Source organism: Dendrobates tinctorius, unplaced genomic scaffold (assembly GCF_039654945.1).
Source record: "Dendrobates tinctorius isolate UK_male_01 unplaced genomic scaffold, ASM3965494v1 ptg000041l, whole genome shotgun sequence".
Lineage (NCBI taxonomy): Eukaryota > Metazoa > Chordata > Amphibia > Anura > Dendrobatidae > Dendrobates > Dendrobates tinctorius.
Window position 1 is genome coordinate 7,755,182 of NW_027361709.1, and position 19,681 is coordinate 7,774,862.

General features: G+C 44.8%; 1 protein-coding gene and 2 non-coding genes across 3 annotated transcripts in view; all 3 read right to left on the minus strand.

Moving 5' to 3' along the window:
- QARS1 (glutaminyl-tRNA synthetase 1) overlaps positions 1-19,681 on the minus strand; it is a 34,138-nt gene that overhangs the window by 4,548 nt on the left and 9,909 nt on the right. Inside the window, exons 4-14 of the mRNA XM_073575104.1 lie at positions 16,993-17,079; positions 16,774-16,873; positions 15,015-15,093; positions 14,649-14,757; positions 14,349-14,479; positions 12,396-12,488; positions 11,719-11,856; positions 11,544-11,631; positions 6,675-6,818; positions 6,472-6,576; positions 5,824-5,916 (exon numbers count right to left, since the gene is read on the minus strand). Of these exons, the coding sequence (XP_073431205.1) occupies positions 5,824-5,916; positions 6,472-6,576; positions 6,675-6,818; positions 11,544-11,631; positions 11,719-11,856; positions 12,396-12,488; positions 14,349-14,479; positions 14,649-14,757; positions 15,015-15,093; positions 16,774-16,873; positions 16,993-17,079 (1,167 nt within the window). The remainder of the gene's footprint in view (positions 1-5,823; positions 5,917-6,471; positions 6,577-6,674; positions 6,819-11,543; positions 11,632-11,718; positions 11,857-12,395; positions 12,489-14,348; positions 14,480-14,648; positions 14,758-15,014; positions 15,094-16,773; positions 16,874-16,992; positions 17,080-19,681) is intronic.
- Positions 8,941-9,070, minus strand: LOC141088888 (small nucleolar RNA SNORA14). Its single transcript, XR_012232093.1, has one exon. It is a non-coding gene; the product is annotated as a small nucleolar RNA SNORA14 (small nucleolar RNA).
- On the minus strand, positions 14,024-14,155 carry LOC141088889 (small nucleolar RNA SNORA14). Its single transcript, XR_012232094.1, has one exon. It is a non-coding gene; the product is annotated as a small nucleolar RNA SNORA14 (small nucleolar RNA).

Sequence of the window (19,681 nt, forward strand, 5' to 3'; positions counted from 1 at the left end):
CCTCCAGGCCCCCGAATCCAAGATGGCGACGGGGGCCTGAGGAAGCTGGCTTCCTCAGTGCCTGCAAAGCGCAGGCATGAGGAAGCCTTCAGCAGTGCCTGTGTCAGATCGCTGATCTGTCACAGTGATCTGTGATGTGACAGATCAGCGATCTGTCACAGGACAGTGATGTCCCACCTGGGACAAGGTAATAAAGTAAAAAAAAAAAAAGTGTTAAAAATAATTTAAAAAAAAAAAAAAAAAAAAAAATATTCCCCAATAAATCCATTTTTTCAAAATAAAAAAAACAAAAACAATAAAAGTACACATATTTGGTATCGCCGCGTCCGTAATGACCTGCCCTATAAAACTGTCCCATTAGTTAACCCCTTTAGCGAACCCCTTAAAAAATAAAAATAAAAAACGAAGCAAAAAATAATGATTTATTATCATACCACCGAACAAAAAGTGCAATAACGCGCGATCAAAAAGACGCATATACACTCACTGGCCACTTTATTAGGTACACCTGTCCAACTGTGTGTTAAGACTTAATTTCTAATCAGCCAATCACATGGCAGCAACTCAGTGCATTTAGGCATGTAGACATGGTCAAGACAATCTCCTGCAGTTCAAACCGAGCATCAGTATGGGGAAGAAAGGTGATTTGAGTGCCTTTGAACGTGGCATGATTGTTGGTGCCAGAAGGGCTGGTCTGAGTATTTCAGAAACTGCTGATCTACTGGGATTTTCACGCACAACCATCTCTAGGGTTTACAGAGAATGGTCCGAAAAAGAAAAAAAATCCAGTGAGCGGCAGTTCTGTGGCCGGAAATGCCTTGTTGATGCCAGAGGTCAGAGGAGAATGGGCATACTGGTTCGAGCTGATAGAAAGGCAACAGTGACTCAAATTGCCACCCGTTACAACCAAGGTAGGCAGAAGAGCATCTCTGAACGCACAGTGCGTCGAACTTTGAGGCAGATGGGCTACAGCAGCAGAAGACCACACTGGGTACCACTCCTCTCAGCTAAGAACAGGCATCTGATGGCTACTTTCAGCAGGATAATGCGCCATGTCATAAAGCTCGAATCATCTCAGATTGGTTTCTTGAACATGACAATGAGTTCACTGTACTCAAATGGCCTCCTCAGTCACCAGATCTCAATCCAATAGAGCATCTTTGGGATGTGGTGGAACGGGAGATTCGCATCAGGGATGTGCAGCCGACAAATCTGCGCCAACTGTGTGATGCCATCATGTCAATATGGTCCAAAATCTCTGAGGAATGCTTCCAGCACCTTGTTGAATCTCTGCCACGAAGAATTGAGGCAGTTCTGAAGGCAAAAGGGGGTCCAACCCGTTACTAGCATGGTGTACCTAATAAAGTGGCCAGTGAGTGTAAATATGCATGGTACCGCTGAAAACGTCATCTTGTCCTGCAAAAAACGAGCCGCCATACAGCATCATCCGCAAAAAAATAAAAAAGTTATAGCTCGCAGAATAAAGCGATACAAAAATAATTATTTTTTATATAAAATTGTTTTCATTGCAAAAAACCGACAAAACATAAAAAAAGACCTAAATGAGGTATCGCTGTAACCGTACTGACCCGAAGAATAAAAACGCGTTATCAATTTTACTGCACGCGGAACGGTGTAAACGCACCCCCCCAAAAGAAATTCATGAAACGCTGGTTTTTGTTCATTCTGCGCCCCAAAAATCGGAATAAAAAGCGATCAAAAAATGTCACGTGCCCGAAAATGGTACCAATAAAAACGTCAACTCGTCCCGCAAAAAATAAGACCTCACATGACTCGGTGGGTCAAAATACGGAAAAATTATAGCTCACAATATGTGGTGATGCAAAAACTATTTTTACAATAAAAAGCGTCTTTTAGCGTGCGACAGCCGCCAAACATAAAAACCGCCATAAATCGTAAATCAAACCCCCCGTTATCACCCCCTTAGTTAGGGAAAAATAATAAAACTAAAAGAAAATGTATTTATTTCCATTTTCGGGCTAGGGTTAGGGCTAGGGTTAGGGCTAGGGCTAGGGCTAGGGCTCAGATTAGGGTTAGGGGTGTGTTGAGGTTAGGGTTGGAGTTATAATTGGGGGTTTCCACTGTTTGGGCACATCAGGTGCTCTCCAAAGGCAACATGGCGTCTGATCTCAATTCCAGCCAATTCTGCGTTGAAAAAGTCAAATGGTGCTCCTTCCCTTCCAAGCTCTGCCATGTGCCCAAACAGTGTTTTACCCCCACATGTAGGGTATCAGCCTACTCAGGACAAATTACAAAACAACTTTTGGGGTCCAATTTCTCCTGTTACCCTTAGGAAAATAAAAAATTGGGGGCAAAAATATAATTTTGCGGAAAAAAATGTTTTTTTTTATTTTCACGCCCAGGCGTTATAAACTTCTGTGAAGCACTTGGGGGTTCAAAGTGCTCTCCACACATCTAGATAAGCTCCGTGGGGGGTCTAGTTTCCAAAATGGGGTCACTTGTGGGGAGTTTCAATAGTTTAGGTACATCAGGGGCTCTCCAAACGCACATGACACCCGCAGACCAATCCATCAAAGTCTGCATTCCAAAACGTCACTACTTCCCTTCCGAGCCCCGACGTGTGCCCATACAGTAGTTTTCTCCCACATATGAGGTATCAGCGTACTCAGGACAAATTGGACAACAACTTTTGGGGTCCAATTTCTCCTGTTACCCTTGGGAAAATAAAAAAAATGGGGACTAAAAGATGTTTGTTGAAAAAATACGATATTTTTATTTTCACGCCCGGTCATTATAAACTTCTGTGAAGCACTGGGGGGTTCAAAGTGCTCACCACACATCTAGATAAGTTCATTGGGGGTCTAGTTTCCAAAATGGGGTCACTTGTGGGGGGTTTCCACTGTTTAGGTACATCAGGGGCTCTCCAAACGCACATGACACCCGCAGACCAATCCATCAAAGTCTGCATTCCAAAACGTCACTACTTCCCTTCCGAGCCCCGTCGTGTGCCCATACAGTAGTTTTCTCCCACATATGAGGTATCAGCGTACTCAGGACAAATTGGACAACAACTTTTGGGGTCCAATTTCTCCTGTTACCCTTGGGAAAATAAAAAAATGGGGACTAAAAGATCATTTTTGTGGAAAAAATATGATTTTTTAATTGTACTGCTGTACGTTATAAACTTCTGTGAAGCCCTTGGGGGTTCAAAGTTCTCACCACACATCTAGATAAGTTCCTTGGGGGGTCTAGATTCCAAAATGGTGTCATTTGTGGGGGGGTTTCACTGTTTTGGTCCATCAGGGGTTTTCCAATCGCGACATGGTGTCCGATCTCAATTCTAGCCAAAAACGTCAAATGGCGCTGCTTCCCTTCCGAGCTCTGCTATGCGCCCAAATAGTCATTTACACCCACATATGGGGTATCAGTGTACTCAGGACAAATTGCACAATAACTTTTAGGGTCCTGTTACCCTTGGAAAAATAAAAATTGGGGGTGAAAAGATCATTTTTGTGGAAAAAAATATGATTTTTTAATTGTACCGCTGTACGTTATAAACTTCTGTGAAGCCCTTGTGGGTTCAAAGTTCTCACCACATATCTAGATAAGTTCCTTGGGGGGTCTAGTTTCCAAAATGGGGTCACTTGGGGGGTTTCCACTGTTTAGGTACATCAGGGGCTCTCCAAACGCGACATGGCGTCCGATCTGAATTCCAGCCAATTTTGCATTGAAAAAGTCAAACAGCGCTCCTTCCCTACTGAGGTCTGCCATGCACCGAAACAGTGGTTCCCCCCCACATATCAGGTATCAGCGTACTCAGGACAAATTGCACAATAACTTTTGCAGTCCAATTTCTCCTGTTACCCTTGGTAAAATAAAGAAAATTGAACCTGAAGTATTTTTTTTGTGAAAAAAAGTTAAATGTTCATTTTTTCTTTAATATTCAAAAAATTCCTGTGACGCACCTAAAGGGTTAATAAACTTCTTGAATGTGGTTTTAATCACCTTAAGGGGTGCAGTTTTTAGAATGGTGTCACTTTTGGGTATTTTCTATCATATAGACCCCTCAAAGTGGCTTCAAATGTGAAGTGGTCCCTAAAAATAAAATGGTGTTGCAAAAATGAGAAATAGCTGGTCAATTTTTAACCCTTATAACTTCCTAACAAAAAAAAATTTTGGTTCCAAAATTGTGCTGATGTAAAGTAAACATGTGGGAAATGTTATGTATTAAGTTTTTTGTGTGCCGTATCGCTGTGATTTAAGGGCATAAAAATTCAAAGTTGGAAAATTGCGAAATTTTCAAAATTTTCACCAAATTTCCGTTTTTTTCACAAATAAATGCAAGTTACTTGAATGCAATTTTACCACTACCATGAAGTACAATATGTCACGAGAAAACAATGTCAGAATCACCGGGATCCATGAAAGCGTTCCAGAGTTATGACCTCATAAAGGTACAGTGGTCAGAATTGTAAAAATTGGCCCGGGAGTTAACGTGCAAACCACCCTTGGTAGTGAAGGGGTTAAATGTCATTTTTCTTTGTTAGGAAATTCAAAAGGGTTAAGAGTTAAATTTTTCAACAAAATACAAAACAATTTTTTTTTTTTTTTTTTTATATAAGGGACCACATCACATACGTCTCCCTGTCTTCTAAATGCTGCGATCAATGTATTTAAGAGGTTAAAAGGCCCGTAGCAGCAGTGCGGGTACCACTACAGGCCGTCACAGCTGGAGTTTGGCTATAACTTAAGCCGAGCTCCCGATGGCAATCGTGCAGGCACAGCTTCCGTGCCCGCATGATTGCCACGTCACTTTGCAGGAACCCCTATCCAACTGGGATGTTAACTTTCAAATGTCATGAAGAGGTTAATTAGGGTTTGTGTGACCATTTTCTGAAGCCTGTAACATTTTTGTTTTTCTGCTGAAGGAGCCTAGTAAGGGCTTGTTTTTAATGTGGTGTGATGCAGCGTTTATTTATATCAATTTGGGTATTGAGCGCTTTATCACTTATACTATATACTGCAATAAGGCAGTATATAATGAAAAGCATGAACCCAGCCTGTGGTTGAGCTTCATAGAAATACCAAGACGGCAGTGACTAAGGGTGTGTGCACATGCTGCAGAATGCTCTGCGGATTTGGCCGCACAGATTTTGCAAAATCCGCAGGTAAATCTGCAGGTCAAAACACCTGCGGTTTTACCTTGCGGTTTATCATCTCTACAATGGAGGAGATGGTAAACTGCAGCGGAATCAGCAGAAAGAATTGACATGTCAATTCTTTCTGCGGTTTAGAAACCGCAGCAAATCCGCGCAGAAAAATCTGCACCGTCTGCACTGCGGTTTTTAATATCCATAGGATATTATGGTACTGTACACCGCAGCAGAAACTGCTGTGGATCCGCAGCAGCCAAATCCGCTGCGGATCCGCAGCAGAATCCGCAGGGTGTGCACACACCCTAAGGCCTTCAGTATACCCTGGGTGTCATATTAACCTATCAGTTCCCTGAGATGGTGTCCTGGAGGTGGCCGATGGGCCCAACCAGAAATATAGCAAAACAGGAATGGTCATTAATATAGCCAGATCAGCCTTATGTGCAGAGAGGGGAGCCCCCTTCACATATGCCGACTCCTAGTAAGGACATTATTTCACGTCCAAATGTGGGAAGGAGTTAAACAACAGCATATAAATATTAAAAGTGCTGGGACTCCTTGTACTTAAATGTGTGAGAAGTAAAATAGCAGAGAACACTCAAGTCTCCACTTTGGAAATCTCACTTTACTAAAGCATTTATCCTCAAGTCACAGAATGGACAAATGTAAAGTAATGATCAACTCTCACCCCTATGACTTTCTGTACAGAGATGACGTAACCAGCGTGTCTGAGGCCGACCGGCTGCTCTGGGGTCAGCCGCTTATATCCCTTTTCCATCACCTATGAAAGTAACAGAAAAATACAACATTTTTCAATTATGGATATGAATTTACATCTCTGCTATACCGCTAGAATGATGGAGGCGTGAGAAGAGGACTTTATACCATACCACTAGGATTACACCGCTAGGATGATGGAGCAAGAAGAGGACCTTATACCACTAGGATTATACCGCTAGGATGGAGGCGCCAAGAGGACTAAATGCCATACCACTAGGATTACAACGCTAGGATGATGAAGGAGCAAGAAGAGGACATAATACTATACCACTAGGATTATACCGCTAGCACGGGGGTGTGAAAGAGGACTTTATGCCATACCTCTAGAATTTTACCGCTAGGATGATGGGGCACAAGAAGAGAGACCTTATACCATACCACTAGGATTATAGGGACACAAAAATATGACTTTACACCATACCACTAATATGGGGGTTGTGAGAACTCTGCTTTTCTCAGAGTCATCCTCTTTTGGGGATTTCTCCATAGATGACAGATGCATGGTGGTCTACCCCTACCCATCACTATGGACATAAAGATCAGCATAATCACTTACCTCCCTGAAATCCGTCTGCTCGATATAGACGGTGGAGGAGAACGGCACTGTGTGGAAACCTTTAGACTCATCTGCTGGGAAGTTTGGCACTTTGACATCTATTAACTGATTATACAATGAAGGTCACATTACTGGAAGACGACTCCACATCCCCCCTCAAAAAAACAAAAAAAAACACAGGTCACAGGAGCACTAGTCATTACCTGGTCTCCAGGGAAGTTTAGGATTCTGATTTTCAGGGGTTCCAGCACAGCCATGACTCGGGGGGCTGTCTCATTCAGGACCTCTCGGACACAGGATTCCAGTAGGTGAGGCTCCATTGTAGTCTGAGCAACTGTTACACCGACCTGTACACAGAAAAGCAAAAATCTAGAGAATCCATTCCGATCTGCAGCGACTATACATATATTATAGTACAGAGCAGATATTTGTGACAGGCGAGTGGACAACGAATGGAGACCTGGCGCACATGCTGCCAATTTATTCCCTATCCTCCTGACAAGGACATGTGACAAATTTGGCACAAACCCCTCATACAGGTGGCAGAATCTATTTATATAATTGCCTTGTAATGTTTTCATTTCCTGTTCTGTCCAGATGTCACCGTATCCCAGAATTCCAAGTGGAGGAAGTTCACCGACCGCCACATTAGGACACCAAAGTGATGGGTGTCTCAATATGGAAACTGCTGCTGGTACCAACCTAATGCGCGGTACCACCAGCAGAACACAGTCGCACCACACACTCACGCAGCCTCTTGCACTGTACCACCAGCGGAACACTATCGCACCCCACACACTCACGCAGCCTCTTGCGCGGTACCACCAGCGGAACACTATCACACCACACACTCACACTGCCTCTTGCGCGGTACAACCAGCAGAACACCGTCGCACCACACTCACGCAGCCTCTTGCGCGGTACCACCAGCGGAACACTATCACACCACACACTCACACTGCCTCTTGCGCGGTACCACAAGCGGAACACTATCACACCACACACTCACACTGCCTCTTGCGCGGTACCACCAGCGGAACACCGTCGCACCACACTCACGCAGCCTCTTGCGCGGTACCACCAGCGGAACACGGTCGCACCACACTCACGCAGCCTCTTGCGCGGTACCACCAGCGGAACACCGTCGCACCACACACTCACACTGCCTCTTGCGCGGTACCACCAGCAGAACACCATCGCACCACACACTCACACTGCCTCTTGCGCGGTACCACAAGCGGAACACTATCACACCACACACTCACACTGCCTCTTGCGCGGTACCACAAGCGGAACACTATCACACCACACACTCACACTGCCTCTTGCGCGGTACCACCAGCGGAACACCGTCGCACCACACTCACGCAGCCTCTTGCGCGGTACCACCAGCGGAACACCGTCGCACCACACTCACGCAGCCTCTTGCGCGGTACCACCAGCGGAACACCGTCGCACCACACTCACGCAGCCTCTTGCGCGGTACCACCAGCGGAACACCGTCGCACCACACTCACGCAGCCTCTTGCGCGGTACCACCAGTGGAACACCATCGCACCACACACTCACACTGCCTCTTGCGCGGTACCACCAGCAGAACACCATCGCACCACACACTCACACTGCCTCTTGCGCGGTACCATCAGCAGAACACCATCGCACCACACACTCACACAGCTTCCTTGCACGATACCACCAGTGGAACACCATCGCACCACACTCACGCAGCCTCTTGCGCAGTATAACCAGCAGAACACCGTTGCACCACACAGCCTCTTGCGTGGTACCACCAGCGGAACACCGTCGCACCACACTCACGCAGCCTCTTGCACGATACCACCAGCGGAACATTCGGCTGATCCCAGCGGCAGACGCGCGACGTGTCTACAGGCAGAGGAAGCCGGTCACATTAAAGGGATTTTCCCACAAACGAAAGATCATTTTAAAAATTGTCTGTGTCTGACCGTGTATGGAGCATACCATCTCCTGGGCAGGGGAGGAAGCAAGAGACAATACTGACATTACAGCAGGGGATCACAGAGGATTCATTTTGTGAGGCAAATAATTTCACTGACTGTTTTTAAACAATATTTTACCTCACAAAATGTATCCTCTGCGATCTCCTGCTATAATGTCAGTATTGTGTTTTGCTTCCTCCCCTGCCCAGGAGCTGTGGTATGAGAGAGACAGAGCACAGGGGGAGACAGCTCAACAGGACAGCACATGAGGGGAGAACACAGCACAGGAAGGAGAGAGACTGCAGACAAGGGGGACAGCACATGGGGTAGACAGGTCAAAAAAAGAGCGCAGACGGGAGAAGTCAGCACATGGGGAAAGAGTGGATAGGTGGGTGAGCACATGGGGGAGAGATTCTTAACGCTGCAAAGCCTGCCCCCATCATGACATTACCGCCCTCCCGATGCCATAGCATCCGGCCTCCATCTAGTATGTTATATACATAAATAAAACAGATAATGTGCGAGAGGTGAAATAAAGCAGAGACAAGAAAAAATCTCAGACTTTTGGAAATCTCATTTTCTGTAGCATCTCTTCTTGTCCTGCAGTCTACAGGAGACGGCAGGGGGTTTTAGACATGCAGAATCATCATCATCCTGGTCAGCATGGTACTATACATAAAGCAGCTCGGTTGCTCAGCACTGTACTATACATAGGGCTGCACAGTGGCTCAGTGTTCAGCACTACAATACATAGAGCTGCACAATGGCTCAGTGTTCAGCACTACTATACATAGGGCAGCACAGTAGCTCAGTGTTCAGCACTACTATACATAGGGCAGCACGATGGCTCAGTGTTCAGCACTACTATACATAGGGCAGCACGGTAGCTCAGTGTTCAGCACTACTATACATAGGGCAGCACGATGGCTCAGTGTTCAGCACTACTATACATAGGGCAGCACAGAGGCTCACTGTTCAGCACTACTATACATAGGGCAGCACGATGGCTCAGTGTTCAGCACTACTATACACAGGGCAGCACGATGGCTCAGTGTTCAGCACTACTATACATAGGGCAGCACGATGGCTCACTGTTCAGCACTACAATACATAGGGCAGCACGGTGGCTCAGTGTTCAGCACTACTATACACAGGGCAGCACGGTGGCTCAGTGTTCAGCACTACAATACACAGGGCAGCACGGTGGCTCAGTGTTCAGCACTACTATACACAGGGCAGCACGGTGACTCAGTGTTCAGCACTACTATACATAGGGCAGCACGATGGCTCAGTGTTCAGCACTACTATACATAGGGCAGCACGATGGCTCAGTGTTCAGCACTACTATACACAGGGCAGCACGGTGACTCAGTGATCAGCACTACTATACACAGGGCAGCACGGTGCCTCAGTGTTCAGCACTACTATACACAGGGCAGCACGGTGCCTCAGTGTTCAGCACTACTATACATAGGGCAGCACGATGGCTCAGTGTTCAGCACTACTATACACAGGGCAGCACGATGGCTCAGTGTTCAGCACTACTATACACAGGGCAGCACGGTGGCTCAGTGTTCAGCACTACAATACACAGGGCAGCACGGTGGCTCAGTGTTCAGCACTACTATACACAGGGCAGCACGGTGACTCAGTGTTCAGCACTACTATACATAGGGCAGCACGATGGCTCAGTGTTCAGCACTACTATACATAGGGCAGCACGATGGCTCAGTGTTCAGCACTACTATACACAGGGCAGCACGGTGACTCAGTGATCAGCACTACTATACACAGGGCAGCACGATGGCTCAGTGTTCAGCACTACTATACATAGGGCAGCACGGTGGCTCAGTGTTCAGCACTACTATACACAGGGCAGCACGGTGACTCAGTGATCAGCACTACTATACACAGGGCAGCACGGTGACTCAGTGATCAGCACTACTATACACAGGGCAGCACGGTGGCTCAGTGTTCAGCACTACTATACACAGGGCAGCACGGTGGCTCAGTGTTCAGCACTACTATACACAGGGCAGCACGGTGGCTCAGTGTTCAGCACTACTATACACAGGGCAGCACGATGGCTCAGTGTTCAGCACTACTATACATAGGGCAGCACGATGGCTCAGTGTTCAGCACTACTATACATAGGGCAGCACGATGGCTCAGTGTTCAGCACTACTATACATAGGGCAGCACGGTGGCTCAGTGTTCAGCACTACTATACACAGGGCAGCACGGTGACTCAGTGATCAGCACTACTATACACAGGGCAGCACGGTGACTCAGTGATCAGCACTACTATACACAGGGCAGCACGGTGGCTCAGTGTTCAGCACTACTATACACAGGGCAGCACGATGGCTCAGTGTTCAGCACTACTATACATAGGGCAGCACGATGGCTCAGTGTTCAGCACTACTATACATAGGGCAGCACGGTGGCTCAGTGTTCAGCACTACTATACACAGGGCAGCACGGTGACTCAGTGATCAGCACTACTATACACAGGGCAGCACGGTGGCTCAGTGATCAGCACTACTATACACAGGGCAGCACGGTGGCTCAGTGTTCAGCACTACTATACACAGGGCAGCACGGTGGCTCAGTGTTCAGCAATACTATACACAGGGCAGCATGGTGGCTCAGTGTTAAGCACTATAGCCTTTCAAGCAATGGTGTCCTGGATTCCAATCCCACCCAGGACAACATCTGCAGGGAGTTTGCATGTTCTCCCCGTGTTTGCGACGCGTGGGTGTCCTCCGGGTTCTTCTGCTTCCTCTCAAGACATACTGGGAAGTATAGATTGTGAGCTCCAAAAGGGACAATCATGATGACTGTAAAGCGCTGTGGAATATGATGGCGCTATAAGTAAAATAAATAAATCTTGACTCCTCATACCTGCCCTGAAAGCAGAGTATGGATTTTACAGAAAGTATAAGCTGTATGTACATCACTCCCTCCACAGAGCGCTGATCAGACAAGAAGGGGCACATCACTCGGCTGAATACTTCTGACTAGCCACTTTAGCCATCAGTTGGGATCTCCGCAGCCCGACCCCCAAACACCTGACCTGTTACTATGATATTTTGATATCAAGTCAGTCCGTACCCTTGCACAGAAATTATTTATTGCTTCGGGTGGGAATCCTCTCCGCCTCAAAGCTGTCAGCGTGAAGAGACGAGGATCATCCCAGTCCCTACAATAAGAGAAGAATTTACAATCCCGACTACAGGAGTCACAGCAACGAAAAGTGTCACCTGCGTTAACATAACGTCCCACTGACCTGACCGCTCCCGTTTCCACCAGTTTAATAATTTTCCTCTTTGACACCACTGTATAGTGAAGGTTCAGACGTCCATATTCCCACTGCACCGGGCAGTACACATCCAGCGCATTACACAGCCAGAAGTATGACGATCGCCTGGAGACGAAATCCAAATAACCCAATGTAATGGCTGTGAGGAGATTAGACGCATTCTTCGGTCTAAACTTTTTTTTTTTTTTTTTAAAGTTCCTTTTCCACGGAGTGACCATCACCCAGACAATGGCTCATAGGAATCATCAATTCTGATCATTTAGTATAATCAATATCTGTGATCGTTTGTTTGAGTCAATCATTTGCAGGAAAACGTGCCAATAGTTGCAACATATAGGGGGTTACAGTGCTGATCATCTATACTGTTTGTCTGTCTAAAAGTGTGTCTCTTCAGATACCCCATGTAATGGCGCTACAGGTCTATAACACCAGCAGCACAGACAAGTGCGAGGAGTGAAATGTGGCACGAACACGCCGGCTCTGCCATTTGGATCCATCGCTGCTTGGCTTTGGCATCACTTCTTGTCCCGATAAGCTATGGATGACAGACAGCCGGGGGGGTTGTAGTGATGCAGATAGTCTGTATACTATAATATTTGGCTCATGATGGACCCCGACCCGCAGCATATTCCCAAGGCTCTTACCTGGCCTGGAACTCTTTGGTGCAAAGAGAATGTGTGATATGTTCTATGGAGTCACATAGGCAATGAGTATAGTCATATGTGGGATAAATGCACCTGCAAACGGGAAGAAACACAGATTACTAATCATTCCTTATGATGGCTGCGTAGCGGTGGGCAGATCATGTCATGCAGGGGTCATTCCATGTTTAATGATCCAAATCTGAATGTTTCTGTTTTACCTGACATCCTAGGATATTTATTTTCTATGGTGTTTTTGAAGTGCTACTTTAGTGAATTAAAAATAATAAGCTTTGAATATTTTATCTTCATTGGTTAACTTTTTATAGGTTTCTAAAGTTATGAAAAGCCTGAATTTTTGGCTTATAGGGCATTTTTAACATATATTGGGCTAAAATTAAGATAAAGAGATGGGAAAGGCATCATTTTGTTCAGAATTGTACAGTCTCTATGGGAGACTAGAAGCTGCAATCTTCTTGTTCACCAGGGCTACACATAGCAGGGGTGAAAGCTCTGCAATGTGTAGAACAAATGCTCATTTGCTATGAGCGTCGACTTCTGATAGCCGTCCAGCAATGACAACGACAGGAGTCTGCTGCATCCCCTGGGTCGTCACGCCAACCCATCGGTGACCTGCGGTCACATGACTCAGGCGCCGCTGATCGGGGTTTGTGACGCGCTTCCGGCGTGGCCATGTTAAATGGTGTCAGAGATTGACAGCGGCACTTAACATGTCAACAGCAGCGGTTGGATTGCGATTCCACCCACAGCTGTTAGGGCCACATTTGCCGGAAAAGTTGTGGACTCATCGCTGGAGCCTGCAGCAAACACGGGAGGTGACATTGGACATACCTATATGGCCAAGGTCGTAAAGGCGTTAAGCAGTGAAAAAGGCAAAATTTATTCAGATCGATGGCAACATGGAAAATGAAATGGAACCTGTCACCAGGTTTGTCCCATGTAAGATACGACCACCACCTTTCAGCCCTGATTTACAGAATTCTAATATGCTGTATATTAGCCCCCCAAGTCATCCTGAAAGACAAGAAAAAGACCTTTTAGATACTCCCCTACGGGGCGGTCTGGCCACATGGGCCAGTGCCTAACTTTTTGTGATGCCGTCCCTCTTACTGAGTATGTATGACGCGTCCTACGTTATCCACAGTGTCTCTCGGCATCTCGCTCCTGCACAGGCGTACTTCTCTGTCCTGTAGAGGGTGAAGTACTGCAGGTATAAAGCATTGGGAAAGGTCAAAGTACTGTGGCACATGTGCACTGCAGTACTTTACTCTGGTCAGGGCAGAGAAGTACGCCTGCGCAGGAGCGCGATGCCTGGAGACTGTGTGGATGACGTAGAGCACATCATCCACACTAAGCAAGAAGGAGGCTAGCATCTTAAGAAGGGAAGCACTGGAACGAGACAGCGAAGCCTATCAGAACAGACCACCCCGCAGGGGAGTATGATAGAAGGCATTTTCTTGTAATGCAGGTCGGATTGGGGGGGGGGGGGGGGGGGGGGAAGATATGCAGCATTCGGTAATGCTGTGTATCAGGGCTGAAAGGTGGTCTCATCTCACCAGGACAAACCTGGTGACAGGTTGCCTTTAAACAATAGGTCAGTAATAGAGAGCAGATAATGTACGAGAGGTGAAATAAAGCAGAGATGAGGTTAAGTCTCTGCCGATTGGAAATCTCATGTTTTCTGTAGCATCTCTTCTTGTCCTGCAGTCTACAGGAGACACCAGGGGGTTTCAGAGATGCAGAATTGACATTGACCCCCTGCACCAAAATTGCTGTCTGCAAATAGTCTGGTGTATGGACAGGTCATGATCCCCATCTCCAGCCATATAGGCCGCACTGATCCCTGCGACACAATATGACCCCCTGTAATATGTAGAAAGTCTGGAGAAGTGTGATGGACTCATAACGGAGTTTTGTGCAACTCTGGAGCATTACCATTTGTCTCCTGTGCGGTGGTGTGGGGTGTACTTTATCCGATAAGCGACTGGATCCATCTTCCCGTCCTCCATCACCAGCTTCATCCTAAGTGTGACTTCTCCTTCAGCAAACTTTCCCTTTTTCATTCCCTGGGATCACAAAATATTATACACAACTGGCTGAAGCAAAACACTTGAATTTCTAACTGTTTTCTTTTTTATTCTTTAAGGAGCGGTGTGATCGTAGATGACGATGGTTGTAATCTCCTGCAGAAGAAATGTAGCGGTAGATGGTCGGCCATGTAGAAAAAAACCTCACCTCAAAAAGCAGCAGTGACTCCTCAACGGGTCGATCTCTCCAGGGTGAAGGAGGTGGATTGTGCCCTTTAATTTCATCCACTTTTTGGTGGCAGGCATAAGCGTGACCCCTTTTATTAAACAAATACAATACAGATCACCACCTAATATATGTAAAACATTTGGGCATTACTACAATTTGTACAAGAAGCAAATGAACAGAACGCTGCAAACATCCGATGAGATCTTCATGTGAAGTGGCGATTATGGCGACCTCTCGGAGAAGGGCACTACAGTCAGCCCGTAATGGCTGATAACAGAGAACACTGGATTGATTTTCTGTATCTTTTAAGCATGCCGCTGACCCAAGCTTACTCTCAATATTCACCTTTTAATGAGCTCCACCGCCCACTCGTACAGTTGGTCAAAGTTATCGGAGGCGTGCGTCACCTTGTACGGCTGGTATCCTGCAACAGGAAAAAAAAAAAATTAGCAAAACCTACAAGTCAGGCCCTCCCCCTGCGTTATCCTGATGGACACGGTCAGGCCTGACGCCTTCTGACATCACGGATAAATCACTCCAATATCCACCAATCTGCACCAAGAGCAGTGCTTCTATGTATTCCCCAAATATCGAGAAGACTGGCTGCACCAATCATAACACACAGTCATATCCGGGACGGCCCCCGAGGAAGCCGGAGATACTGCAAACCAAACACAACAAGGCAAGTCCTGAATGAGTCTGCCTTGTACTGTATTAACCTTTTATTGGCCAAAATCCTAAATTACCAGATTTTTTTTTATAGGAACTTTGCGCAAGTGATTTTTAACAGTCTCACAGTTTTTTTTTTTCTTCATTAAAATTTTGGGGGGAGCTTTTTTAACCTTTTATATACAACTTTTATTATTGGGATTTTTCAAATTTTACTTACCTTTTTTTAATTTAAATATTAAATATGTATAATGTCATGTGAACAGAGAGTCTATAGAAGTGGTTAGTCCGAGCATGGGTGGTGCTTTTTTTATGTCATTGTATTTTCTCTTTCTATTTCATATTCCTCTGTTCTTTATAACATGTCCCCCATGAGAACATAAAACAAAAAGCATTTTTTTTTTTTTTTCAGTTTTCCATTCTAAGTGGAGCAGCCATTGGAGTCACTAGAGGAAAAAAACAGCCCAGGTCCGATCCAGGTCCAGCAGCTCTGCTATGCCAAGGGGGCTACCTGCATTACAGCTCATCTACACACTACAAGGTTCCTACTGAGTGCTATGTAGGTGGCAAAAGTGAAGGCAGAAGTGCTGATAGCATTCTGCACCCCGCCTGTTTGTGCTAAATTACAGCAGCTATAAGCATGAGCCTTCCATTTACAATACCCCAGGATTATAGCCCAGGACCGAGCATCGTAAATGTATACAGGTTCCATGTGGCTGCTTAAAGGGGCTGACTCACAAACAAACAGTTCATTTAAAACAATAGATCTTTGAATAATAACATGGTCAGGCACCGCCATTACACCGTACACAGTAGGGGCACATTTATATTATCATCTCAGCACAGAAACATTTTATTTAAACACATCCAATTGTGGACTTATTATTATTCCAAGATCTATAGATTAAAATGAACTTTTGTTCCGGGAAAACCCCTTTAACAAGGAAAATTAAAGGGGCTGACATCTTCCAGAAAACTTTTGCCTGCTGACTCAATTTTGCTGTAAAAAAAAAAACAAAAAACAAAAACACAAACGGTACTATGCTCACCCTCCCCAGGTCCAGGACTGTCTCTGCCGCTACCTCAGTCTCTATTGTTAGGCTGCAGCCAATCATAGATAAGAAACTCGTGCACAGACAGAGTTGCTGAAATGATTGGCTGCAGTGCTGGTATATATATATATATATATATATATATATATATATATATATATATATATATATATATATATATATATTCGGATCAGTGATTGAGACAAAGCGCTGGACCTGAGGAGAATATGTAAAGGGCTTTTTTTTTTTCTTTTTAACCAGCAAAGTTGGCAGGCAAGAGTCCTCGGAAAGTAGACAAATCATTTAACCATCTGGTACGCAGCACCACCATGTGGAGTATAAATGGTACTGCAGCCATAAGCAGCGATTAAAGACTTACATACCCAGCCATTCCACCATGTCTCTGATGCCAGTAAAATACTTCTCCTCCTCTTTTTCCGGGTTGGTGTCATCATAGCGCAGAAAACATATGCCACCATTTGCCTGTGTGCATATCGAAAAAGGTATAACAGTAACAACTAAATATGAGCTACAAGGAGCGGCCCCATGAAGGTGCAGGGCAGGAGTGGCCCAAGGCGGGTGCCGTGGCAGGAGGGGCTCACCTTTGCATATCCAAAGTTGAAATTGATGGCCTTGGCGTGACCAATGTGCAGAATGCCGTTTGGCTCAGGAGGAAATCTTGTTCTCACCTATAAGAAAATAATTCAGGTCACACATTTGTGGTGTCTACAATTTACAGGAAGCTCAAAGACATATTAAGCTCCCGGAGAGTACAAAGACCTCAAACAGTCTGGTACTTTGGGTTCCACGTGAAGTTCTTTAACCCCTTCACTACCAAGGGTGGTTTGCACGTTAACTACCGGGCCAATTTTTACAATTCTGACCACTGTCCCTTTATGAGGTCATAACTCTGAAACGCTTCCGTGGATCCCGGTGATTCTGACATTGTTTTCTCGTGACATATTGTACTTCATGTTAGTGGTAAAATTTCATTCATATAACTTGCTTTTATTTATGAGAAAAACGGAAATTTGGCGAAAATTTTGAAAATTCCGCAATTTTCCAACTTTGAATTTTTATGCCCTTAAATCAGAGATATGGCACACAAAAAAGTTAATAAGTAACATTTGCCACATGTTTACTTTACATCAGCACAATTTTGGAACCAAAATTTTTATTTGTTAGTAAGATATAGGGGTTAAAAGTTGACCAGCGATCTCTCATTTTTGCAACACCATTTTATTTTTACGGACCACATCACATTTGAAGCCACTTTGAGGGGTCTATATGATAGAAAATATCCAAAAGTGACACCATTCTAAAAACTGCACCCCTTAAGGTGCTTAAAACCACATTCAAGGAGTTTATTAACCCTTCAGGTGCGTCACAGGAATTTTTTGAATATTTAAAAAAAAATTAACATTTAACTTTTTTTCACAAAAAAAATTACTTCAGGTTCAATTTTTTTTATTTTACCAAGTGTAACAGGAGAAATTGGACTGCAAAAATTATTGTGCAATTTGTCCTGAGCACGCTGATACCTGATATGTGGGGGGGAACCACTGTTTCGGCGCATGGCAGAGCTCAGAAGGGAAGGAGCGCCGTTTGACTTTTTCAATGCAAAATTGGCTGGAATTCTGATCGGACGCCATGTCGCGTTTGGAGAGCCCCTGATGTACCTAAACAGTGGAAACCCCCCACAAGTGACCCCATTTTGGAAACTAGACCCCCTAAGGAACTTATCTAGATATGTGGTGAGAACTTTGAACCCACAAGGGCTTCACAGAAGTTTATAATGTACAGCGGTACAATTAAAAAATCATTTTTTCCACAAAATGATCTTTTCACCCCCAATTTTTATTTTCCCAAGGGTAACAGGACCCTAAAAGTTATTGTGCAATTTGTCCTGAGTACACCGATACCCCATATGTGGGTGTAAATGACTATTTGGGCACATGGTAGAGCTCGGAAGGCAAGCAGCGCCATTTGACTTTTTTGGCTGGAATTGAGATCAGACACCATGTCGCGTTTGGAAAGCCCCTGATGTACCAAAACAGTGGAAACCCCCCACAAATGACCCCATTTTGGAAACTAGACCCCCCAAGGAACTTATCTAGATGTGTAGTGAGAACTTTGAACCCCCAAGTGCTTCACAGAAGTTTATAACGCCCAGGCGTGAAAATAACAAAAAAAAATTTTTTCCACAAAAATGATATTTTTGCCCCAAAATTTTTATTTTCCTAAGGGCAACAGGAGAAATAGGACCCCAAAAGTTGTTTTGCAAATTGTCCTGAGTAGGCTGATACCCCATATGAGGGGGTAAAACACTGTTGGGTGCATGGCAGAGCTTGGAAGGGAAGGAGCACCATTTGACTTTTTCAACGCAGAATTGGCTGGAATTGAGATCAGACGCCATGTTGCGTTTGGAGAGCACCTGATGTGCGCAAATAGTGGAAACCCCCAATTCTAACCCTAACCCTAGCCCTAACCCTAATGGGAAAATGGAAATAAATACATTTTTTTAATTTTATTATTTTTCCCTAACTAAGGGGGTGATAACGGGGGGTTTGATTTACTATTTATGGCGGCTTTTATGTTTGACAGCTATCGCACGCTAAAAGACGCTTTTTATTGTAAAAATAGTTTTTGCATCACCACATATTGAGAGCTATAATTTTTCCATATTTTGACCCACCGAGTCATGTGAGGTCTTATTTTTTGCGGGACGAGTTGACGCTTTTATTGGTATCATGTTCGGGCATGTGGCATTTTTTGATCCTTTTTATTTCGTTTTTTGGGACGCAGAATTTACAAAAACCAGCGTTTCATGAATTTCTTTTGGGTGGTGCGTTTACGCCGTTCCGGGTGCGGTAAAATTTATAAGGCGGTTTTATTCTTCGGGTCAGTACGGTTACAGCGATACCTCATTTAGGTCTTTTTTTGTGTTTTGGCGCTTTTATGCAATGAAAACAATTTTATATAAAAAATAATTATTTTTGCACCACTTTATTCTGCGAGCTATAACTTTTATTTTTTCGCTGATGATGCTGTATGGTGGCTCGTTTTTTGCGGGACAAGATGACGTTTTCAGCGGTACCATGGATATTTATATGCGTCTTTTTGATCGCGCGTTATTGCACTTTTTGTTCGGCGGTATGATAATAAATCATTTTTTGCTTCGTTTTTTATTTTTATTTTTTAAGGGGTTCACTTAAGGGGTTAACTATTGGGACAGTTTTATAGGGCGGGTCGTTACAGACGCGTCGATACCAAATATGTGTACTTTTATTT